General features: G+C 38.8%; 1 protein-coding gene across 3 annotated transcripts in view; it reads left to right on the top strand.

The window, feature by feature from the left end:
• Positions 1-26,879, top strand: part of LOC134355022 (bromodomain-containing protein 3-like) — a 145,436-nt gene that overhangs the window by 106,723 nt on the left and 11,834 nt on the right. For 2 of the 3 annotated variants that reach the window (XM_063064665.1, XM_063064663.1), the window contains 5 exons: positions 489-550; positions 629-836; positions 4,022-4,113; positions 4,212-4,320; positions 21,179-21,267. In XM_063064665.1, coding sequence (XP_062920735.1) covers positions 489-550; positions 629-836; positions 4,022-4,113; positions 4,212-4,320; positions 21,179-21,267 — 560 coding nt within the window. The remainder of the gene's footprint in view (positions 1-488; positions 551-628; positions 837-4,021; positions 4,114-4,211; positions 4,321-21,178; positions 21,268-26,879) is intronic. The other variant, XM_063064664.1, reaches the window with a different exon arrangement.

Here is a 26,879-nt window from a genome sequence, read left to right as displayed (position 1 = left end):
CATCGTCTCAACCATCCCTGTTTAAACCAGGTTGTAAAAGGCACAGTGATCTTTATTTCCTCACTCATTTCTGCTTCTCCATTTATTCTCTGAAATGCATTGACTTCTCTTCAGAGTTCCAACTTTACTGAGCTGTTTAATCAGCTTTACTGGCCATGATACTGTATGTTAGCCTTGACTGGTAAATATCCTTCACAGTTACATTAGCTGACAGAACTCTTGTGGTAATCGTGTTGTAGCCCCAACTGAATGTGACTCAGGATCACATCAAGTGTCTTCGCTATTTATCAGGTGAAGAGGCTGTAATGAGACACTATTGTTTTGGCTAGATAATTTCTAAATAATTGTGGTACATATTTAAGCTAAAAGACATTTTGGACCATTTTTTCTTTCCATGTTAAAAACTATAACTTATGATTTTAACTCATTTTATTTTATGAATTCATTTCATGATCTTTAATGTTATGTTCAATGTTTAATTTCTACAGAAACAATTTCAAAAAAGAAATGGAACAAAAGTAACAGTATTCTCACTAAGGAGGAAGAAATGGTAACTTTAAAAACATTAATGCCATTGGAATTGTCAAATGCTTTTGGGTTTCTAAACTTGTCTTTTCCCTTCTTAAAGCCTGGTCACCCAAATTACAAGTTGAAATATTCTTTGTATCAGCCAGCATTGGATTATTTTCCTCAAGTGCAGCCATTACATGTCGGAGAAGTAACAGAATCACCACAAACATATCGTCATCCTATTTTGTCCGATAGCCAAAAGACAAAAATGCGACCTTCTCAGCCAGAGCAATTTGTTCCAGCAAAGATAATTATTTCACCACCAGGTAATGACCTGACTTGTCCAAGAATCTTTTTGAACTGGATTTTTATGGGATTTTAAGATGTTACAGTGTATATTTGTATTGATGTATACTTTGCAATGCAAGTATATTATTGCGTGTTAAGGTGACAGAAGATAAATAACGAATGCAAAGTTTTACAGGAGTACAGATTATTCCTCAGTGAGCATTACAGTACTTGGTTGACATTTTTTTTTTCGCTACACGGTGGGTAATCCTGGATCAAGATTAAATGTTTTCAACTTCCTTGTCATTGGAAGGAACCATACTTCTCAAATCATTAGCATTTACCATAGATACAGTAAAGAGGAATTGTAGTTTAATAAACTGTAAGAAGAATATTGCTGCCTGTGCATATTTCCACAACCATCTGGTGCTACTTGCAGTTTGCTGGGGGCATTTGCAGGTGTGGCATGGGGGAAGGGAAAGCATGGTGAGAATGAGGTGAAGATGGGAATGGCGGGGGCACGGAGGAAGAATGATTGCTTAAAATAAGTGAGGCTTGCAGTTAGAGTACATCCCCTTGTTGCAGAGAGATGTGTTCCTAGAAAGCTGTCCATAATGCATAATACAATTCCTCAACAATCTATTGTTTCACTCTTATGTTGTGTTTATTCAGTTTTCTCATAGATTCTGTAAGTGAATTCTTATTCCATTCATCACTTTTTTTTGGTAGTGATGTGTGAATTCTGTATGGGTGATTTTGTTACCCATACAGCTGATACTACAGTTGGCACTACACACTGTATTAGGTACTATAGCTGCCTTTTGAAACATTATGGAGAATTGTCTCACCAAAATGCTTGGAAGAATTATTTTTTATCATCTTTTGCACAAGAGAGAAACCTTTGGAGATGATTTTAAAAATTCCATCCCTGCTGCTTAATAGTAAGATCTTATTTCAAATTATCAAAGACATAGTCTTTTCAATATCTGGTAGGCATGCAGAAAATCATCGCTTTTCAGCAGCTTTTTGTTTTGTTCTGTTAGTAACTGGTGAGAAACGGCATTTTTGTGAGGACTTTTGTCAGCATTTCCCCACACTCTTCCCCTCCCAATCCCAGTTAACTGAAAGTAAATGTACGCACAGAGACCACTTTTTTAGGTACCTCCTGCGTTGTGACTTCAGAGACGCTTTTCTGCACACCACTGTTGTAATGCGTGGTTATTTGAGTTACTGTCTCCTTACTATCAGCTTGAACCCGCCTGGCCGTTCTCCTCTGACCTCCCTCATTGGTGAGGAGTTTTCACCCACAGATCTGCTGCTCACTGGATGATTTTTGTTTCTCACACCATTCTCTGTGAACTCTAGAGACTTTTGTGTGTGAGAATCCCAGGAGATCAGCAGTTTCTGAGATACTCAAACCATCCCGTCTGGCACTAACAATCATTCTACAGTCAAAGTGACCTAGAGCACATTTCTTTCCATTTGGTCTGAACAGAAATTGATGCTCTTGACCATGTCTGCATGTTTTTATGCATTAAATTACTGCCACATGATCGGCTGATTAGATATTTGCATTAACGAGCAGGGGTACCTAACAAAGTGGCCACTGTGTGTCTTGTCTGGATGCACAGAATTCAGGTTACCTTCTTTAAATATTTCTCAGAGCTTCTTCTAGCACTTGGAGTAGGAATTGTTCCTCTGCTAAAAATAAGGGCCATCACACAACGGTGTTTGCAATTTAAAATTGAGTTTCATTATTTCTCTTTGGGATTTGTTTACAGCTAGATTGACTCGTTTATTTAACCCCAGTTACCTAGAATTGAATGGGTTTTTTTTATTTGTAATAAGAGTCAACAATACAAAGAAGATAGTTTGGTTAGAACTGGTAGATCCTCTTCCGTTACTGTGTTTTATGTCAAACGGATAACCTGTAGTTTTACTTCTCAGTAGCTCCTCTCCATATTACCGTAAGTATTATGCCCAGTAATCAATGTTGTTCTGATGATGCCATGCATTGTCCAGTGTTCTGAGTTTGTTGAGAGTCTATCATGTAGCTCCTTTGTCCATCAGTAATCTCTGCTGGAATTTCAATGGAGTAACTGCAAAAGTTCTGATCTGCGGAGTACTCCAGCTTTTATCTGGTAACTTTGATAGTAAATATTATTCGGTACCTCATAGTTTTTGATTTTTACTTTAATTTTGATGGTCATTGTAGTTTTTATGAGGATGATATTGTATATTTAGATCTACACAGCAACCTTGGACCTTTAGTTTGTAATGGCTTATGTTTTTTCCCCCCTTTGTGTGAATTAGCTACTCTTATTAAAGGAAGAAATTCAAAACTAAAGTGTCATCATATGGAATACCTGGGGTGCTTTAAATACTGAACCAAGATGATGTTGCAGTAAAGGGTGTTTTTGATTTTCTGTGTCTCTAGCTTTTCCCATTACCACACTACATGGCTAATGTCAAATTATACTCTAACCACCTATGCTGTGACTGTGCAAGTGACATCAGCCTTTGATGCAACAACAATTGCTATTATCTTGTGCTCCAATTTGGCAGTTGCAGAGCTGGAACTATGTTTTACAGCTTTAGTTCTGAGTATCTTTCAGTCTAGGGAATATATATTGTGTACTGTTTGTATCCTTCTGAAGTGTTTTTTTCAGTTTTGTTGTGCTTTAATGAAGTGGAAATGCAAGCCTGTCCAAGTGAGCCTAAGTATCAAGTGCAAGTTAACAGCTTTCTCTGCTTTAAAGGAAATCGATACCTTGAGTAAATCTCAGAAAGGTGTAATTGTTATCCATTCGTTATCAGAAATTAGATTGGTCCAAGGTATCTCAGATGATAATTATCAACTGAAATTGTGGATGGAACAGCTATCTTGAAGATAGAACTTAATGCTAATGATATTGATTGTGAAGGTATATGTTTTCTCTGGAAAAGAAATTATAGTTTTCCAAAGAATGTATTCTTTTTTAGTTGGCCATATTTTCTATTATGCATGTATAATACAAGAATAATAAAACATAGCTTTATTAATTAAGGAAATGTACTATTATAAACAAAAGGAACAAGAGATTCTGCAGAAATCTATTCAAATCATTTGACAAATTTTGAAATATTGCAGTTAGAGTTTTAGTCTACTTTCACCAACGTTTCAAGAGATGTTTTGGTTGTGTCTGAACTAACAGTAAACTTACTTTTTTGTTTTATTTTTAAGGACTTGCTCCAGTTGTATCACCATTGCAGTCACCACCTTTGAAAGTTGCACATCCATCAATGAACTGTTCTCTTCAATCCAGTCACCCACAAGTAAAAAAAAATCATAATTTCTGAAATTTAAATTAAAAACAAATGCAAGTTCTAAACACTTAATTCTTAAATGTAGTTCATTGAGTTTTGTTTTCCAGGAATCAAGGTCATACGATATGGAAGAGGTTGTTAAATGCCTCCCAATGAATCTGACCATGCCAACTCCTGAAATAAGCAGTGACCTGAAGTTTATTACACGACAAAAAAGTAAGTTTATTGCATTAGATATTCATGTGTTTTGAATGTAAAATCGTGTTAACACCAAGAGGTTAAGAAACCTTGAAGGATATGTAGAGATGTTGAGTTTGACAAATTTAGTTCAAAGTTTAAAGCAAATTCATTATCAAAGTACGTGTATGTCACCATATACTACCATGAGATTCATGTTCTTGCAGATACTCACAGAACTTATGAAAAACTACACATCAACAAAGACTGACAAACAGCCAATGTGTAAAAGACAAATCATGCAAATAGTAATTTAAAAAAATAATAATACTGAGAAATTGAGTTGTAGAGTCCTTGAAAGTAGGTCTGTAGGTTGTGGAGTCAGTTCATCATTGAGGTAACGTCCTTGCCTAACACTCAAGGCAAGCTGTTAGAAGTAAATTGAAACCTAATTGGTTTGCAGGATTGCCAAATTTAAGCGCTTTTGTTTAAAGCAGTTTATACTTCAAGCATTTTTGATGTATCAGCAGCTATTGTCTGCTAGGAATCTACACACCTACACTGAAGGAAACTAAGAATATCTTCAGACATTTTGTAGCATAGATGGTCATCACTTGCCATTGAATTATAATAGTACATCCATTTATACAGTGCGATTTGACTTCAGTGGTTCAAGAAGGCAGCTTACCAGCACTTAAGGGCAACTAGTGTTGGGTAATTAAGGGCTCACTCATCAAGATTGTGTCTAATTTTAACTATTCCACTCAACCTGTTGATTATCTTCTTTGTTGGACATTCAGTATTCCCGTTTTGATTGCTTAAATTGTACTTCCAGTTCATCATGGTTAATCATGAGGATCTAATGTATTTGGATGACTTCTGAACTACAAAAGAATTATGCTAAAATCATAAATAAAAGAGGAAATCACTGGAAAGTTTCAATGGGCCAGATGACATCTCTGGAAATATAAGCAGAGTTAATTTCAGGTCAAAGATTTCTTCAGAACTGAGAGAGAAAATTAGTTTGCTTTAAGTTGTTGAGATGTTGGAAGGGAATGGATAAGAGAAAAAGTATATCTCTGAATAAGGCAAACCAGGTCTTTATCAAAAGACCCAGCCAGAAAATTGCAATCCAAAACTAATTAAGGCTATAAGCAAACACAATCTGGAAATTGCATGTTAGCAAGTATATTTTGATAATTTGGGACTTTAACCTCTCCCTAATTAAAAAAGCTGCCTGAACCCAGTCATGCGAATTGGCAGTTTCTTTGAGAGCCAAATAGCTAATGGGTAAATTGGAATTTTGTCCAGTAATTAAAATACTTTGAATAAACATTGATCACTGAAAGCGGAGTGCTCTGACTGCAATTAAGTGATGGTATTTACTGCCAGAAATGGGAAAGTAAATTTCCAAAAGTACAAATTTTTGTGTCTAAGATCTATTTCAGTGAAACACAAAAGGAGTTAAACTAGTACATTGTAAAAAAAAACACACACATACACTAACCACCAGCTGTTAATTGCAGCCCTGACCATGTTCAATAAATAAAGAATATAGCCAATATTTTAATTAAATTTGGATGTAACCTTTGCATTTAAAAGGCTTGAAGTCAAGGGAAGCAGCAGTTTAATCTAAGCATACCATGACTATTTCCCAGTTCACTCTCACTCTCGCAGGCTGTGCCCTTGTGCTCTTCTTAAAATTCTCTGCTGATCATGCCAGATATAAAATACAAATTTGAACAATGGGTTTCATAGAAAAATCGAAATGACAGATTGCATAAATGATTCATCAGCAAACAACTATTTGGATTGTTTATAGAATCATAAAGAAGTACAGCACTGAAACAGACCTTTTGGCCCATCTAGTCCATGCTGAAACCTTTTAAATTGTCTACTTTCATCGATCTGCTCCAGGACCATAACCCTCCATATCCCTACTATCCATGTACCTATCTTAACCGTTCTCTTAACCGTTGAAATCAAGCTTGCATGCACTACTTGTGCTGGCAGCTCATTCCACACTCTCACGACCCTCTGAGTGAAAGAAGTTTCCCCTTTGGTTCCCTTTAAACTTCTCATCTTCCCAGCTTAACCGGTGACCTCTGGTTGTAGTCCCACCCAAACTCAGTGGAAAAAGCCAGATTGCATTTACTCTATCTGTATCCCTCATAATTCTGTATACTGCTATCAGATCTGCTCTGCTCTTTTATGTTGTAAAGAATACAGTCCTAACCTAGTCAGTCTTTCCTTATAACTCAGGTCTCCCAGACCTGGAGGTAGGTGACCAAAACCACACACAATACTCCAAATTAGGCCTCATCAGCATCTTATACAGCTTCAACATAACATCCCATCTCCTGTACTAAGTACATTGATTTATGAAGGCCAATGTGCCAAAAATTTTCTTTACCACCCTATCTACCCGTGGCAGCACTCTCAATGAATTATGGACCTGTATTCCCAGATCACTTTGTTCTATTACACTCCTCAGTGGCCCGTCATTCACTGTGTAAGACCTACCTGGTTGATTCTACCAAAGTGCAAAACCTCACACTTGTCCACAATAAATTCCATATGCCATTTTCGGCCCATTTTTCCAGCTGATGCAGATCCCTCTGCAAACCACGATAGTTTTCCTCACTGTCCACTACACCCCCAATCTCTGTGTCTTCTGCAAATTTACTGATCCAGTTAACCACATTATTATCCTGATCATTAGTGGAGATGACAAACGACAAAGGGCTCAGCACTGATCTCTATGGCACACCGTTAGCCACAGGCTTCCAATCAGAGAGGCAACCCTCTACTTCTCTGGCTTTTCCCACAAAGCCAAGGTCTAATGCAGTTTACCTCCTCATCTTGAATGCCAAGGAAATGAACCTTCTTGTTCAGCCTCTTATGGGGGTTGTAAAGTCCATGTAGACAACATCCACTGCCTAGCCTTCATCAACTTTCCAGGTAATTTTCTCAAAAAGGTCTTAAGACTGGTTAGACGTGACCTACCACGCATTGAGCCATGCTGACTATCCTTAATCAGTCTGTGTCTGTCCAAATACTCATATATCCAGTCCCTTACAATACCTTCCAATAACTTTCCCATAACTCATGTCAGGCTCACTGGTCCATACATTCCTAGTTTATGCTTAGAGCCTTTTTTTAAAACAGCGTAACAACATTGCCTGTTCTCCAATCCTCTGGTACCTCTCCTATTGCCAAGGATGTTTTAAATATTCCTGCGAAGGCCTTGGCAATGTCTACACTTCGGGTCAGAGGGAACACCTTGTCAGGCTTGGGGATTTATCCACCCTGATTTTCCTCGGGTAGCAATTACCTCTTCTTCTGTAATCTGTACAAGGTCCATGCAATTGATGCCATTTTGCCTTACTTCTACAGACTTCCCATCTCTATTTACGCAGGAAACAGATACAAAGAATTCATTAAGATCTCGATCTATTTTGGCTCCACACTTGGATTACCATTCTGGTCTTCTAGAGGACCAGTTTTGTCCCTTGTAATCCTTTTGCTCTTAACATATCTGCAGACTTCCTTAGGATTCTCCAGCACCTTGTCTGCAAGAACTACGTCACGCCGCCTTTTAGCTTTCCTGATTTTCTTTAATTGTTCTCCATAAGCACCTCATTTGTTCCTACTTGCCCACACCTGCTAAGCACTTCCTTTTTTTTCTCTTAACCAGGGCCTTGATATCTCTTGAAAACCAAGGTTCCCTACACTGGCTAACTCTAACTTTTCTTCTGACATACATGTACAAGCTTTGTACACTTAAGATTTCACTTTTGGAAGCCTCCCACTTTCCAGAAAACGGCCTGTCCCAATCCACACTTGCCAAATCATTTCTGATACCATAAAAATTGACCTTTCTCCGATTTAGAACCACAGCCTGCAGACCAGACTTTTTGCATATTTACTTTGAAACTTGGGGGCATTGTGGTCACTGAATGCAAAGTGTTCCCCTACACAAACTTCTGTCACCTGCCCTGTCTTATTCCCTAATAGCAGATCCAGTAATGCACTCTTTCTTGTTGGGACTGCTATGTACTGGTAAAGGAAACTTACCTAAACACATTTGACAAACTCTATCCCATCTAGTCCTTTTACAGTTTGGGATTCCCAGTCAATATGCGGAAGGTTGAAATCACCTACTACGACAACCTTATGTTTCTTGCAACCATCTGCAACCTCTTTACAAGTTTGTTCCTCTAAGTCTCTTGGACAGTTGGGTGGTCTCTTGATTGGGTCTCCCAAAATAACCAAAATCCAGTATGAGGAAAGAAATAGTAGCAAAGCCACACCAGAGAAAAAGAGATTAATTCTGGAATTAAAAAGCAAACCTGACACTATGAAACCAACAGAATGTGGTGCTGGTAGAGTTACCATTGAGGAGATGGCAACTCTAGCACAAAGGCAATCCAATATTGCAGACTACTACTAAAGTAACAGGAAAAAAAAGAAACAATAAATCCAAAAACATAAATTGGACATGCCATTGTTTTTGAGGAGAATAACCACAAGCCTGAAAGTACTATATTAATCCAATGTTCACAGGAAGCCAAACTAATGTACTCAAAACTAGTCTCACTATGATGACCTGCTCTACTTAGCAATGCTTACCAGCTATCAGGTTATGTTGAATCATTTTTAAATCCCCCCAACACAAAACAGACCAGCTGAGTCAAAAACACATAAACAGTCAACTCAACGTCTATGTCGTGAATAGAATTTTCTTTTATACTGGGTATTAAAAGCACGTCAATTTACAATTACAGGAGCTTGCTGGTTCTTGAAAATATTTCAAGACCAAGTCACTCAACCCATGAAACTAAAAATTCAAAGTAAATTTATTATCAGAATATGTGCGGTCCACACCTCACCCCAGAAGCTTTCATGTTTTATTGTTTTATAACATTGAATCACGATAGAGTTAATTTGTTTTTTTACTGGGGGAAAAAAACTCTTGCATGTCAAAGTGAAAACAGATCTCTACAAAATGATCTAAGTTAATTATAAATATAAAACAATAATTGATTGCCTAAGTGTTCACCCCCTTCGAGTTAGTAGATGTACCTTTGGCAGCAATTACAGTCTTGAGTCTATGTGGATAGGTCTCTATCAGCTTTGTACATGTGGACACTGCAATTTTTCCCCATTCTTCTTTACAAAACTGCTCAGGCTCTGGGGATCATGAGTGAACAGTTCTTTTCAAGTCCAGCCACAAATTCTCAATTAGATTGAGGCCTGGACTTTTGACTTGGCCACTCTGGGAAATTATCTTTGTCTTTAAGCCATTCCCGTGTAGCTTTGGCTTTATGCTAGGGGTCATTGTCTTGCTGGAAAACAGATCTCCTCTTAAGGTGCAGTTCTCTTGCAGTCTGCATCAGGTTTTCCTCCAGGATTTCCTTGTATTTTTTGCTGCATTCATTTTGCCCTGTTCCTTCACAAGCCTTCTGGAGCTGTTGCAGTGAAGCATCCCCACAGTATGATGCAGCCACAACCATGCTTCACGGTAGGGATGGTGTGTTTTTGATGATGTTTATGCCAAACATGACGTTTAGTCTGGCTAAAAAACTCAATTTTAGTTTCATCAGACCTTCTTCCATCTGACTTCAGAGTTTCCCACGTGCCTTCTGGAAAACTCTAGCTGAGATTTGGGGTAAGTTTTTTTTCAAGTGGCTTTCTCTTTGCCACTGTCCCATAAAACTACAACCATTGAAGCAGCCAGGCAACAATTGTTAAATGCGCAGTCTCTCCCATCTCAGCCATCGAAGCTTGTAACTCCTCCAGAGTTGTCATGGGCCTCTTGGTGGCCTCCCTCACTAATCCCCTTCTTGCATGGTCACTCAGTTTTTGAGGACGGCCTGCTCTAGGCAGATTTACAGCTGTGCCATGTTCTTTCTATTCCTTGATGATTAACTTTTCTGTACTCCAAGGGATATCAAGTGACTTGGAAATTTTCTTGTATCCATCTCCTTTCTTTCTTTTTCAATCTTTTTATTAGTTTCATAATAAACATAGTTAAATATAAGCCCAGTTGACACTTGAGTGTTAAATCTCCCAATCATATAGGATACAGATGTAATATATAAAACAAAAAAAACTAAAAAAAATCATGAAAAAGGAAAAAAAATATATACCCCCCCCCAAAAAAAAACTAACCTAAACAGTGTTAATCAACTAAACTAAAAAAAAAGACATGGGCTGCTATGTAACATCAAAAAAAAAGGGAACCGTTAGTGTCAACAACTCCGTTCCTCTCACCATATATTACAAAAAAATAGAATAAGTTTGGAAAAGGTCAAATGACATCATATGAAAATGTGGAATAAATAGCCTCCAAGTCTCTTCGAATTTAATAGAGGGATCATAAATAACACTTCTAATTTTTTCTAAGTTTAAACACAACATAGTTTGAGAGAACCAATGAAATGTGGTGGGAGGATTAATCTTTTTCCAATTCAGCAAAATGGATCTTCTAGCCATTAATGTAAGAAATGCAATCATCTGACGAGCTGAAGAGGTTAAGTGACTTGATTGGTAACCCAAAAATTGCAGTAATAGGGTGAGGTTGTAAATCAATATTCAAAACAGTTAAGATAGTATCAAAAATATCTTTCCAATAATTTTGCAACTAAGGACATGACCGAAACATATGAAGAAGCTATCTTGGAGTGACATCTATCGCATATAGGATTTATATGAGAATAATAACGAGCTAGTTTATCCTTGCACATATGAGCCCTATGCACTACTTTAAACTGTATCAACGCATGTTTAGCACATATAGAGGATGAGTTAACTCATTGAAGAATTTTTTCCCATTTTTCAATCGGTACAATAATCTTAAGTTCCCTTTCCCAATCAGTCTTAACTTTATTAGATACGTCTGGACATACTTTCATAATTGTATTATAAATAATTGCTATTACACCTTTCTGAAAAGGATTTAAATCTAAAATTTTTTCCAAAATATCCATTGAATATAAATTCGGGAAGATAGGAGAAACAGTATTTTAAAAATTTCTAACCTGTTAAATATCTTAAAAAAAAGAGATCTAGGTAAATTATATTTATTAGATAATTGTTCAAAGGACATGAAAATCGTACTATACCTTTAATTTTCCAAGCCAGATATGCTTGATCCATAGTGGAGGGTTGAAAAAAGAAATTGGATATAATAGGACTTGCTAAAATAAATTGATTCAACCCAAAAAATTTTCAAAATTGAAACCATATATGTAACGTATGTATAACTATTGGGTTATCCATTTGTTTATACAATATAGAAAGAGTACAGGGAAGCAAAGTCCCTAAAATAGAACCCGATGAAAACCCTTGTAAAGAATTACATTCAAGATTTACCCAATGTGGACTTGAAGTTACGTCCAAGTCCCATAACCAAAATTTTAAATATCAAATGTTAATTGCCCAATAGTAAAATCTAAAATTCGGCAAAGCTAAACCCCCCTCCTTTTTAGATGTCTGTAAATGTCTTTTACCTAGCCTTGGATTTTGTTCTGCCATATATATGAGGAAATTTTGGAATGAACATTATCAAAAAAGGATTTTGGAATGAAAATTGGCACCGCTTGAAATACATATAAAAATTTAGGCAAAATAATCATCTTAATAGCATTGATCCAACTGATCAATGACAGAGACATTGGTGACCATTTAGTAAACGAAAGTTTAATCTGATCAATTAAAGGTAAAAAAAAAATAACCTTGAATAAATCTTCTTGTAATTTTAATCCCTAAATATGTAAAAGAGTCAGTAACCAATTTAAATGGTAAACATCCATAAATAGGAACCTGCATATTTAGGGGAAATATTTCACTCTTATTAAGGTTCAGTTTATAACCAGAAAAATTGCTAAACTGAGCCAGCAAAGATAAAATAACCAGGAATAGATTTCCCAGGATTAGAAATATATAATAAATCATCTGCATATAATGATAACTTGTGTATTATGCTGGTTAAAGAAGAGATTAACGCAATAGAAAGGAAGGACATAAGCCGGGAAGATGTGGAATCGATATGGGTAGAGCTGCGTAACACTAAGGGGCAGAAGACGCTGGTGGGAGTTGTGTACAGGCCACCTAACAGTAGTAGTGAGGTCGGAGATGGTATTAAACAGGAAATTAGAAATGTGTGCAATAAAGGAACAGCAGTTATAATGGGTGACTTCAATCTTCATGTAGATTGGGTGAACCAAATTGGTAAAGGTGCTGAGGAAGAGGATTTCTTGGGATGGTTTTTTGAACCAACATGTCGAGGAACCAACTGGAGAGCAGGCTATTCTGGACTGGGTTTTGAGCAATGAGGAAGGGTTAATTAGCGATCTTGTCGTGAGAGGCCCCTTGGGTAAGAGTGACCATAATATGGTGGAATTCTTCATTAAGATGGAGAGTGACATAGTTAATTCAGAAACAAAGGTTCTGAACTTAAAGAGGGGTAACTTTGAAGGTATGAGATGTGAATTAGCTAAGATAGACTGGCAAATGACACTTAAAGGATTGACGGTGGATATGCAATGGCAAGCATTTAAAGGTTGCATGGATGAACTACAACAATTGTTCATCCCAGTTTGGCAAAAGAATAAATCAAGGAAAGTAGTGCACCCGTGGCTGACAAGAGAAATTAGGGATAGTATCAATTCCAAAGAAGAAGCATACAAATTAGCCAGAGAAAGTGGCTCACCTGAGGACTGGGAGAAATTCAGAGTTCAGCAGAGGAGGACAAAGGGCTTAATTAGGAAGGGGAAAAAAGATTATGAGAGAAAACTGGCAGGGAACATAAAAACGGACTGTAAAAGCTTTTATAGATATGTAAAAAGGAAAAGACTGGTAAAGACAAATGTAGGTCCCCTGCAGACAGACACAGGTGACTTGATTATGGGGAGCAAGGACATGGTAGACCAATTGAATAATTACTTTGGTTCTGTCTTCACTAAGGAGGACATAAATAATCTTCCAGAAATAGTAAGGGACAGAGGGTCCAGTGAGATGGAGGAACTGAGTGAAATACATGTTAGTAGGGAAGTGGTGTTAGGTAAATTGAAGGGATTGAAGGCAGATAAATCCCCAGGACCAGATGGTCTGCATCCTAGAGTGCTTAAGGAAGTAGCCCAAGAAATAGTGGATGCATTAGTGATATTTTTTCAAAACTCGTTAGATTCTGGACTAGTTCCTGAGGATTGGAAGGTGGCTAATGTAACTCCACTTTTTAAAAAAGGAGGGAGAGAGAAACCAGGGAATTATAGACCGGTTAGCCTAACGTCGGTGGTGGGGAAACTGCTGGAGTCAGTTATCAAGGATGTGATAACAGCACATTTGGAAAGCGGTGAAATCATCGGACAAAGTCAGCATGGATTTGTGAAAGGAAAATCATGCCTGACGAATCTCATAGAATTTTTTGAGGATGTAACTAGTAGAGTGGATAGGGGAGAACCAGTGGATGTGGTATATTTGGATTTTCAAAAGGCTTTTGACAAGGTCCCACACAGGAGATTAGTGTGCAAACTTAAATGTGAAGTTATCCACTTTGGTGGCAAAAATAGGAAAGCAGATTATTATCTGAATGGTGGCCGATTAGGAAAAGGGGAGGTGCAACGAGACCTGGGTGTCATTATACACCAGTCATTGAAAGTGGGCATGCAGGTACAGCAGGCGGTGAAAAAGGCGAATGGTTTGCTGGCATTTATAGCGAGAGGATTCGAGTACAGGAGCAGGGAGGTACTACTGCAGTTGTACAAGGCCTTGGTGAGACCACACCTGGAGTATTATGTGCAGTTTTGGTCCCCTAATCTGAGGAAAGACATCCTTGCCATAGAGGGAGTACAAAGAAGGTTCACCAGATTGATTCCTGGGATGGCAGGACTTTCATATGAAGAAAGACTGGATGAACTGGGCTTGTACTCATTGGAATTTAGAAGATTGAGGGGGGATCTGATTGAAACGTATAAGATCCTAAAGGGATTGGACAGGCTAGATGCAGGAAGATTGTTCCCGATGTTGGGGAAGTCCAGAACGAGGGGCCACAGTTTGAGGATAGAGGGGAAGCCTTTTAGGACCGAGATTAGGAAAAACTTCTTCACACAGAGAGTGGTGAATCTGTGGAATTCTCTGCCACAGGAAACAGTTGAGGCCAGTTCATTGGCTATATTTAAGAGGGAGTTAGATATGGCCCTTGTGGCTACGGGGGTCAGGGGGTATGGAGGGAAAGCTGGGGCGGGGTTCTGAGTTGGAGGATCAGCCATGATCATAATAAATGGTGGTGCAGGCTCGAAGGGCCGAATGGCCTACTCCTGCACCTATTTTCTATGTCTATGTCTATTTCATTTCCACGGGTAATACCAAAAATATTAGGTGAGTCTCGGATAGCAATTGCTAAAGGTTCAAGGATGATATCAAATAATAATGGACTAAGAGGGCATCCCTGCCTAGTACCCCGAGATAAACAAAAAAAGGGAGATCTTTGATTGTTAGTACAAACTGAAGCTACAGGGGTATGATATATCAATTTAATCCAAGATATAAATATCGTACTAAAATTAAATTTCTCAAACACACTAAATAAATATGGTCATTCAACTCTGTCAAAAGCTTTCTCAGCATCTAATGAAATATTACATTCCAGAATGCTGTGAAGGGTTATAAACGATATTCATTAACCTCCTAATATTAAAAGATGAATAATGATTTTTAATAAATCTAATTTGGTCCACAGAGATAATTTGAGGTAGTACCTTTTCTAACCTAGTTGCTAATATTTTAGAAAAAATTTTTGAGTCTACTTTCAAAAGAGATATCGGTCTGTATGATGCACGATCAGTAGGATCTTTATTCTTTTTAAGAATTAAAGAAACAGAAGCTCCATAAAACGATTGTGGTAATTTACCTAATCTGATTGCTTATTTAAATATTCTAGACAACCAAGGAGAGAGAATAGAGGGAAAAAAAACTTTTAAAATTCCACTGTAAAACCATCTGGACCAGGTGCTTTGCCGGAATTCATTGAAGAAATAACAGCTGTTATTTCTTCATCTGTAACAGGAGTTTCTAATGTTAAATATTCTTTGGGTGATAATTTTGGAAAGTTCAATTTCCTTAAAAAGTCCTGCATGGTGTTAGGATCATGAGGAAAATCAGAATGGTATAAAGAGGTATAAAATTCTTAAAGTTTTGTTTATCTCGTCATGATCAACTGTCAAAGTGACATGTTTACGGATCTTGACAATTTGACGTTTAACTGAAGTAGTTTTCAATTGATTAGCTAATAATTTACCCAATTTATCACTATGAATATAAAACTCACCTCTAGTTTTCATTAATTGATTTTCAATTGAGGATGTTAACAATAAATTGTGTTCCATTTGAAGTTCGACACTCTGTTTATAAAGCTCCTTACTAGGAACAATAGAATATTTCTTATCAATTCCTTTAATTTTGTCAACCAACAAGTGTCTCATTCTTAATACGTTTTTTCAATCCAACAGAATAAGAAATAATCTGTCCACAGATATAAGCTTTAAAAGTGTCCCATAATGTCCTGTTGGAGATTTCTTCCGTAATATTAGTTGAAAAGAAGAAATCAATCTGTTCCTTCATAAACTTAACAAAGTTGGGGTCTTGAAGCAAATTAGAATTAAATGGCCATTGCCTAGTAGTATCCATTAACCTGATAGGAAGTTTCATTGGAGCATGATCAGAAATGGCGGTAATGTCATAATTGCAGTCAATTACAGATGGAATTAAACGAGAGTCAATAAAAAAGTAGTCAATTCGAGAATAAGAATGGTAAACACACGAGAAGAATGAAAACTCTCTATCCTCAGGATGTAGAAATCTCCAAATTTCTGAAATTCCAGAGTCAATCATAAGAGAGTTAATAAGAGTAGCCAACTTATTCGGTAAACGTGACTAAATATGGATCTATCCATCAGGGGATTTAAACAGCAGTTAAAATCACCCCCCATTATCAACATATACTCGTTTAAATTAGGAAAAGAAGTGAGTAAGTGCTTAAAAAATTCGGGATAATCCATATTTGGAGCATAAACATTAACCATAGCAACTTTTTTATTAAAATGTAACCCAGTAATTAACAAAAATCTACCACTAGGATCTGAAATAATGTCTTGATGAGTAAATGTAATTGAGGAATCTATAAAAATTGAAACACTTTTCACTTTGGCTTGGGAGTTCAAGTGGTACTGTTGTTCCTTCCAAAACCTAAAGAAACATTGATTATCCTCTTTCCTCACATGTTTCTTGTGCAAAAATAATGTGAGCATTCAGTTTTTGGAATAATTTAAAAATCTTTTTCCATTTTATTGGCTGGTTTAAACCATTTTGTATTCCTAGAGACAAAATTAATAATCTGAGCCATAACTTAATGTTAACCCTTTGGTATATAAAGAGTTAACCATAATGTAAACTCATGAAATCGGAAGAGGAATAAATATTCAGAGTGGAACCAGAAAGCATGACACTGCAGACATCTTTGTAGTACTGAATCAGCCCAATAGAAAAAATTAATAAAGTAAGAAAAGAACCGCCCCCCCAACTCTCCACCCCTGAAATCCCAAAACTAAGCCAGAGAAGACTAGAGAAAGAACTAAGAACTAATAATAAATCTAACCCCATTTCTCCAGAAGGCAACTCCAAAGATATATGTTAAAAAGAACCCCCCCGAAATAAAAAAAAAATTAAACACTGTACTATAATAATCTACATATTGGGATTTCTAAAATGAACGAGAAAAAGTAAGTGCCGATGCATATTATTAATCAATTACAAACATAAATAGTTGAAAATGGCACTTCAAAAAAAAGGAATTATGGGAAGAAGAAACCTAAGAAGATGGCGTAGTCAGAAAGATCAAAAGAAATTATGAGAAAAGGGAAATAGACCGCCATCTTAGTTATACGAAGCCAAAAATAAAGAAAAATGTTCCTCCGTACAGTAGAAATTTACCATCAATTCGTTGATGAGAATGTCAGAAATCAAATAATTAAAAATGAACAAACTAAAGAAAAGTAAAATCATCCGCAGGAAAAATGAACTTTAATTGAGATGTGAAAAATACCTACACTACTAACCAAAGATGAAAGTCTTGAACTTAGACCTTCTTCATATGATAATGAATGCTTTTTATATAAAAAAAAGTACCTAAAAACAGAGCCGATGCTGCGAGCGCTAAACATTAATTAAAGCAGGGTATCCGTAGCAGCTGAATGGTGCTCATCCAAAAAACTTCGAGCTGCACTTGTGGAATGGAAGACACGACGTGATTCGTCCGAAAGAGAAGTTCTTAAACCTGCAGGATACAATAGGGCCGGTCTGAAATCTTTCTGGTAACATTCCGACATCAGGGGTTTAAAAGTCAGCCGCGCCTTCATCACTTCAGGACTGTAATCCTCCACTAAACGGAACTGATGTTGTCAAAATTTAATCATACCTTGCCGGCGGATAATTCGGATAAGATGCTCTTTAACGCTAATATAATGGAACCGGAGAATCACTGGCCTCAGTCTAAATTCGGAGGACAACAGTTTCAGGTGCAATGTACGGTGAGCATGGTCCAGCAATGGAGGATCGTCGGGGAATACAGAACTAAACGCATCCTTTAAAAGTTGAGAGAAGAATTTTGAAGGTTCTCCTTCCTCAACATCCTTGGGGAGACCAATTATACGTAAATTCTGTCTTCTAGATCTGCTTCCAAGATCAATAATCTTGGATTTAAAATGTTCCAGTTGTTTAGTCGTCGAAGATAATTTCTGCTCCAAATTCTCAATTTTCAAATCTCTCTTCTGAGATTCAATGTCTAATTCGGTAATTTTACTTTGATGTTGCTTAACTTCACAATCAAGCGATTTCAGAGAGTCCGTGATTGACTTTGTCTTCTTTAAAACTTTGACATTGTTCTTCAAATTTTTCATCTAAAAGCTTCAACAGAATATCATAAGATAGTTCCATTTGCTTAGGGTCACCTTTTTCTCTCCCCCTCCCTGCCCCCCCCCATTCCCATTGGAATCCTTCCCGTTTTTAGGTTCATGCCCTTTAGATCTTGTACTTATTTCTTTAGATTTCACAGTTACAGTTCAAGAAAAAATCAGTAGTATAGAACAAATCTTCTAGTGTAGGTAAAAATTAATTAAGGGAGATCATAAGTTTTAAACAAAAAAGTAACGGTAATGGAGCGAAGCCAAAGACAACCTCACTCCATGAGCGCCTCCTGGAGAATCCATTTCCTGACTTGTGCTTTTTAATAACCTTTTCGTGCAGTTGTCTGGAATGTTCTTTCTCTTCATGATGTAGTTTTTGCCAGGATACTGACTTGCCAGCAGTCGCACCTTCCAGATGAAGGTGTATTTTTACTACAATCAATTGAAACACCTTGACTGCATACAGGTCTCCAAACACAGATCTCCTTTAACTATTTATGTGACTTCTAAAACCAATTGACTGCACCAGTGATGATTTGATGTGTCATATTAAAGGTGGTGAATACTTATGCAATTAATTATTATGTGTTTCGATATTTGTAATTAATTTAGATCACTTTGTAGAGATCTGTTTTCACTTTGACACGAAAGTCTTGGAAAGTCAGTGTTTTAAAAAAAAAGCCAAATTAAATCCATTGTGGTTCAATGTTGTAAAACAATAAAGCATGAAAACTCCCAAGGGGGTGAATACTTTTTTGTAGGCACTGTATATGTCACCATATACTACCCTGAGATTCGTTTTCTTGCAGGTACTCAGAGTAACACAAAGAAATACAATTGAATCAATGAAATACTACGCACAAAGACTGACAAACAACCAATATGCAAAAGAAGACAAACTGTGCGAATACAAATGAATAGATAGGTTATAAATAATAAATAAATAATTTAAAATATTTTAAAAAACTGAGAACATGAGTTGTAGAGTCCTTGAAAGTGAGTCCATAGATTCAGTTTGGTGTTAAGGTGAGTGAAATTATCCATGCTGTTTCGGGAATCTGGTTGAAGGGTGATACAATAACTAGTTATCATATGTAGTATGAATATAAAAGGATTATTTCCAGGTTAAAGGTGCAGCATTATATCTGAGGAAAACGAATGGAACTCGTGTTCTGCAGCCAGAAACAAATATCCCCAGAGGACAAGTGAGATCCCAGGCCTTCCAGGTTTCCAACGCTGAATATCGTCAAGGTCCTGTTGTCGCTATTGGCCAGAAATTTTACTGGGTTAGGAAAACAAATACCATGGTTACTAATGAAGCTCAGAGATTTAGTATTCTGTGGGGATTCACTTATTTCCACTCTTAGCCAGGAAAGAGTTAGGTGAGGATTGTAACAGCCTAGCTGAGTACAGTCTCGACTGCAGTCAAAAAAACTATGCACCATCTAAGCTGGCATCCCACCCTGCAATCTGAATGTGTTCTATTCAGTACCAACAAACTACAGCTACGGTGTGCACCATCTAGAAAACACGCTGTAACAGATAACCTGGACTGGTTTGACAGCATTCCAAACCTTGTGACCTCTAGCACCTAGAGAAACTAGAGCAGCAGTCTCATCCGTACATTGTCATCCGGAAGCTTCCATCCACGTTGTGTCCTATCCTAACCAGGCAGAATATTGCTATTCCATTAGTATTGCCTTGCCGGGAGGCTGCAGTGTTTGAAGAAAACCACTGTTGGATCCTAAGCAACACACAGACAACGCTGGAAGAACTCAGCAGGACAGGCAGCATTTATGGAAAAGAGTAAGTATCGACATTTCGGGCTAAGACCCTTCTTCAGAACAGAGGAAAGGGGGAAGATGCCAGAATAAAAAGCCGGAGGTAGAGAAAACAGGCTAGCTGGAAGGTGATAGGTGAAGCCAGGAACGTGGGAAAGGTCAAGGGATGGAGAAGGAAAAATCTGATAGGAGAGGAGGGTAGGCAATAGGAGAAAGAGGAGGAGGGGGGAACTTTGGGTAATAGGCAGGTGAGAATAAATGAAAGGTCAGATTGGGGAACAGGGGTCAGAGTGAAATTTCTTCACCAGAAGGAGAAATCGTTATTCATGCCATCAGGTTGGAGGCTAATCAGATGGAATACAAGACGTTGCTCCTCCACTCTGGCCCCAACTTGGCACAAGAGGAGGCCACGGACTGACATGTCGGAACAGGAATGGGATTCGGAATGATTTTGTGATCCAATGCTGTTTTGGAAGTTGAGAATGAGGTATAAAATTTCTTACTTACAGCTGTTTTGTTAAGTGTTACAAGAATGAAGAACAAACAAAAAAAAGAAAGGAGTTGTGGTTGCCTCATTCTCAGACTAGAGATAAACAAAATCCCAGTGTTTTAACTAAATAGCCAGATTAAAGTGTTGTGACACCTACTACAGATAAACTAATAAGTTTCTAGAAAACTACAGAAGCACTTCTACCATAATTCCTGAAAAATTCACGGAAGAATTATGCGTATATAGGTGAATATGTAAAAGTACAAGCAAGCACAGGCAAGTTAAACTACAAGAAAAATAACAATTCTACAGCTTAATCCAACACCTCTCACCATTATCACCTCAAGTGTGAGTGGGTATGAACAGTAAGAGTAGAATTTGACAATAATGCCAACCTATGAGTGAAACAAAACAATCTGAATCCAATCTTGCACACATCATAGGAATTTCTTTTTATCTTGTATTCAACACAGGTTGATCGTCATAAACTGCAACTGATTATTTTCCATCTGTAGTCACTACGATTGATGAGGTATTAAATGACATTGAAGAGTAATGTCCATTTTCAAAATTTCAGATGAATGTTCAAATATAACTATTATGGTAATTGCCCATTATTATTTTAATATTGCTAATCTTTATAAAACTTTAAAATATTTCAGATATGGAGCATATCCATCCTAGTGAAACAAAAACAAATGGTAACTTTGAAGTATTGTCAGAGCCCAAACCCTTACTTACCCCAAAGAAGGTAAGTCTCTCAGTTCTGTAACATCGATCCAGACACAAGTGCAGCAGGTGCATCGAGATGCAGCTCCTTAGAGACCGTGTTAGGGAACTGGAGCTGCAGCTCGATGACGTTCAGCTTGTCAGGGAAAGTGAAGCAGTGATGGACAAGGAGCTACAGGGCAGTGGTCACCCTAAGGTTACAGGAGACATAAATGGGTAACTGTCTGGGACAGGGAAGGGGGGAACGTCAGATAGTGGCCGTTCCCCTCAACAATAAGTACTCCATTTTGATTACTGTTGGCCGGAGGGGGAACCTACTTGGGGGAAGCAACAGCGACCATGCCTCTGGCACCACGTCTGTCCCTGTGGCTCAGAAGGGTAGAGAACTAAAAAGGATGGCAGCAGTAATAGGGGACTATATAGTTAGGGGACAGATAAATGATTCTGTGGACGCCTCCCAGGTGCCAGGATCCACAATGTTTCTGAATGCATCCACAATACCGGGAAAGGGGAGGGTGAGCAGCCAGAAGTCGTGGTACATATTTGGTACCAGTAACATAGATTTTTTTTAAAAAACGAAGGAGGTCCTTGTAAAAGAATGCAGGGAGTTAGGAAGGAAACTGAGAAGCAGGAACACAAGGAGAGTAATCTCAGGATGGCTGCCTGCGCTGTGTGACAGTGAGGACAGGAAAAGAATGAGGTGGTAGATAAATGGGTGGCTGAAGAATTGGAGCAAGGGGCAGGGATTCAGATTTCTGGATAATCGGGACCTCTTCGGGGGCAGGTGAGACCTGTACAAAAGGGGTTGCTCTTCAATCCGAGGGGTCCAATATTTTTGTGGGCAGATTTACTGGAGTTGTTGGGAGTGGTTTAAACTAATATGGCAGGGGGATGGGAACCAGTATGATGGAGCTGAGGATGAGCCAGCAGGTTTACAAGTAGATAATGGATGTAACATGAATGTAAGGAAGGACAAACCAATGATTGCGTGCGAATGCGGACAGAGCAAAGAGTTAAATTGTAGCTCAGGAAAAATTCAGAAGGGTGAAGAATACAGGACTGAAGGTGCTGTATTTAAATGTGCATAGCATTTGGAATAAGGGACAAACTCATGCAATTAGAAATTGGTCGGTATGATGTAGGTATCACTGAGTTGTGGCTGAAAGAAGGCTATAGTTGGGAGCTTAACATCAAAGGATATACCTTGTATCGAAAGGACAGGCAGGAAGGCATAGTCAGTGGTGTGGCTCTGTTGGTAAGAGATGGAATTACCAGTAGGTGGAGTTATGAAACTGCAAGGGTAAAAAAAAACATTGTGCGAATTGTATATAGGCCTCCAAATAGCCAAGATGTGGGGTTGAGCTTGCAAAGGGAGCTGGAAAAACCATGTAATAAGGGTAATGATACAATTGTAATGGGGGACTTCAATATGCAAGGAGATTGGGGAAAATCAGGTTAGTGTCAGATTGTAAGAGAGGGAGTTTGTTGAATGCCTAAAAGATGGCTTTTTAGAGCAGGTTGAGCTTGAGCCTACTCAGGAAAGATGTGTAATAACCCAGAGATCTTATTAGGGAGCTTAATGTAAAGGAACCCTTAGGAGGCAGTGATCATAATATAATTGAATTCATACTGCAATTTGATAGGGAGAAGCTAAGTCATATGTATCACTACTGCAATGGAATAAAGGGAATTACAGAGGCATGCCCAGGTGGACTGGAGGAGGATACTGTCAGGGACAATGACAGAGCAGAGATGACTGAAGGTTCTGGGATTAGTTTACAAGTCGCAGGATGTGTCCCTCAGAGGAGTTGTTCTTAAATGGCAGGGGTAGGCAACCATGACTGACAAAGGAAGTTGAGGGCTGCATAAAAGCTAAGGAAAGGCCATATAAGGTCGCAGAAGTGAGTGGGAAGTTGGATGTTTGGGAAGCTTTTAAAATCCAACAAAAGGTAACTAAAACTATAAGGGAAAAGATGAAATGTGAGGACAAATGGGCCAATAATATAAAGCAGGATTCCAAAAGATTTTTTCAGTTATATGAAGAGTAAAAGGGAGTCGAGAGTTGATATTGGACCACTGAAAAATGATGCTGGTGAAGTAGTAATGAGGGACAAAGAAAAGGCAGATGAACTTACTGGGTACTTTGCATCAGTCTTCACTGTGGAAGACACTAGCAATGTGCCAGAGGTCTGTGAGGGTCAGGGAGCAGGAGTGAGAGCTATTGCTATTACAAAGGAAAAAGTGCAAGGCACACTGAAAGATTTTTAAGGTGGATAAGACACCTGGACCAGATAGACTACATTCCAGAGTCCTGAGGAAGGTTGCTGAAGAGATAACAGGTGCATTGGTCATGATCTTTCAAGAATCACTGGCATCGTCCCGGAGGACTAGAAGATTGCAAATATCATCCACTCTTAAAGAAGGAAGGAAAGTGAAAGAAAGGAAATTATAGGCCAGCTAGCCTAACCCCTGTGTTGGGAAAGTGTTGGAGTCTATTATTAAGGATGATGTTTTGGGGTACTTGGAGACCAATGAGAAAATAAGTCAAAGTCAGCATGGTTACTGTAATGGGAAATCTAGTCTGACAAATCTGTTGGAGTTCTTCAAGGAAGTAACAAGCAGCGTGGACAAAGGAGAGGCAGTGGATGTTATTTACTTGGATTTTCAGAAGGCTTTTGATAAGGTGACACATATGAGACTACTTAACAAGATCAGCCCATGAGACAGCAGGAGTATTTAAAAGAGAGCAGTTTGTGGAAGTCGGCCTTTTTTCTCGGCGGTTGATTGGGGCAGGACTGTGCAAGTGCGTGTAAGTCGGCCCGTGAGGCAGCAGGAGTATTTAAAAGAGAGCAGTTTGATGTAGTGGGCAACAGAGTAGAGGGAGACAGAGTAGGAAGGCTTTGTCTCAAGAGGCTTCGGCGAGCAGAGGCTGAGGACGAGCTTCACTCCAAGTGAGGTAAGGCCGAATAAGTTCCTTTAAAAGGAGAATGGTCTGCAGCGGTATTTTATTTGAAGAAAGGAAGGCAGTGAGGCTGTAGCGTATTGGGTAGGTCATGACAGCTGAGATCGGCCCCCTGGTTTATTCCTCCTGCAGCATGTGGGAAATCGGGGATACTTCCAGTGTCCCTGACGACTATGTGTGCAGGAAATGTGTCCAGCTGTGGCTTCTGGCAGACCGCATTGAGCGGCTGGAGCTGCGACTGGATTCATACTGGAGCATCCGCGATGCTGAGAAAGTCGTGAATAGCACGTTCAGTGAGTTGGCCACACCGCAGGTAAAGGCTACACAGGCAGAAAGGGAATGGGTGGCCACTGAACAGCGTAGCAGTAGGCAGGTAGTGCAGGAGTTCCCTGAGGTCATCTCCCTCCTAAACAGATATACTGTTGGGGGAGATGTCTCATCAGGGGAGGCAGCAGCAGCCGAGTTCATGGCACCGTGGGTGGCTCTGCGGCACAGGAGGGAAGGAAAGGGAGTGGGAGAGCTATAGTGATAGGGGATTCAATTGTAAGGGGAATAGATAGGCGTTTCTGCGGCCACAAACAAGACTCCAGGAGGGTATGTTGCCTCCCTGGTGCAAGGGTCAAGGATGTCTCTGAGCGGCTGCAGGATATTCTGGAGTGGGAGGGTGAACAGCCAGTGGTCGTGGTGCACATAGGTACCAACGATATAGGTAAAAAACGGGATGAGATCCTACAAGGTGAATTTAGGGAGTTAGGAGATAAACTAAAAAGTAGGACCACAAAGGTAATAATCTCTGGATTACTACCAGTGCCACATGCTAGTCAGAGTAGAAATAGGAGGATATTTCAGATGAATACATGGCTTGAAAAATGGTGCAAGGGGGAGGGATTCAAATTTCTGGGGCATTGGAACGAGTTCTGGAGGAGGTGGGACCGGTACAAACAGGACGGTGTGCACCTGGGCTGGACTGGAACCAATGTCCTAGGGGGAGCGTTTGTTCAAGAGCATTTAAACTAATGTGGCAGGGGGTTGGGAACAAGTGCAGAGAGACAGAGGGGTGTAAAATGAGGGAAGAAGCAAAAAGTAGTAAGGTGAAAAGTAAAAGTGGCAGGCCGGCAAATCCAAGGCAAGCATCAAAAAGGGCTACTTTTCAACATAATTATATAAGGACTAAGAGTGTTGTAAAAACAAGCCTGAAGGCTTTGTGTGTCAATGCAAGGAGCATTTGTAAAAAGGTGGATGAATTGAATGTGCAGATAGTTATTAATGAATATGATATAGTTGGGATCATAGAGACATGGCTCCAGGGTGACCAAGGATGGGAGCTCAACATTCAGGGATATTCAATATTCAGGAGGGATAGACATGAGAGAAAAGGAGGTGGGGTGGCATTGCTGGTTAGAGAGGAGATTAACGCAATAGAAAGGAAGGACATTAGCCGAGAGGATGTGGAATCAATATGGGTAGAGCTGCATAACACGAAGAGGCAGAAAACGCTGGTGGGAGTTGTGTATAGGCCACCTAACAGTAGTAGTGAGATTGGGGATGGCATTAAACAGAAAATTAGAAATGCGTGCAATAAAGGAACAGCAGTTATAATGGGTGACTTCAATCTACATATAGATTGGGTGAACCAAATTGGTAAGGGTGCTGAGGATGAGGATTTCTTGGAATGTATGCGGGATGGTTTTGTGAACCAACATGTCGAGGAACCAACTAGGGAGCAGGCCATTCTGGACTGGGTATTGAGCAATGAGGAAGGGTTAATTAGCAATCTTGTCGTGCGAGGCCCCTTAGGTAAGAGTGACCATAATATGGTGGAATTCTTCATTAAGATGGAGAGTGACATAGTTAATTCAGAAACAAAGGTTCTGAACTTAAAGAAGGGTAACTTTGAAGATATGAGACGTGAATTAGCTAAGATAGACTGGCAAATGATACTTAAAGGATTGACGGTGGATATGCAATGACAAACATTTAAAGATCGCATGGATGAACTACAACAATTGTTCATCTCAGTTTGGCAAAAGAGTAAACCAGGGAAGGTAGTGCACCCATGGCTGACAAGGGAAATTAGGGATAGTATCAATTCCAAAGAAGAAACATACAAATTAGCCAGAAAAAGCGGCACACCTGAGGACTGGGAGAAATTCAGAGTCCAGCAGAGGAGGACAAAGGGCTTAATTAGGAAAGGGAAAAAAGATTATGAGAGAAAGCTGGCAGGGAACATAAAAACTGACTATAAAAGCTTTTATAGATATGTGAAAAGAAAAAGATTGGTTAAGACAAATGTAGGTCTCTTACAGTCAGAAAAAGGTGAATTGATCATGGGGAGCAAGGACATGGCAGACCAATTGAATAACTACGTTGGTTCTGTCTTCACTGAAGAGGACATAAATAATCTTCCGGAAATAGTAGGGGACCGAGGGTCTAGTGAGATGGAGGAACTGAGGGAAATACATGTTAGTAGGGAAGTGGTGTTAGGTAAATTGAAGGGATTAAAGGCAGATAAGTCCCCAGGGCCAGATGGTCTGCATCCCAGAGCGCTTAAGGAAGTAGCCCAAGAAATAGTGGATGCATTAGTGATAATTTTTCAAAACTTTAGATTCTGGATTAGTTCCTGAGGATTAGAGGGTGGCTAATGTAACCCCGCTTTTTAAAAAAAGGAGGGA

This window comes from Mobula hypostoma, chromosome 12 (assembly GCF_963921235.1).
Source record: "Mobula hypostoma chromosome 12, sMobHyp1.1, whole genome shotgun sequence".
Lineage (NCBI taxonomy): Eukaryota > Metazoa > Chordata > Chondrichthyes > Myliobatiformes > Myliobatidae > Mobula > Mobula hypostoma.
Note: the sequence above shows the minus strand (reverse complement) of the source record. Positions and strands in the feature narration are given on the sequence as shown.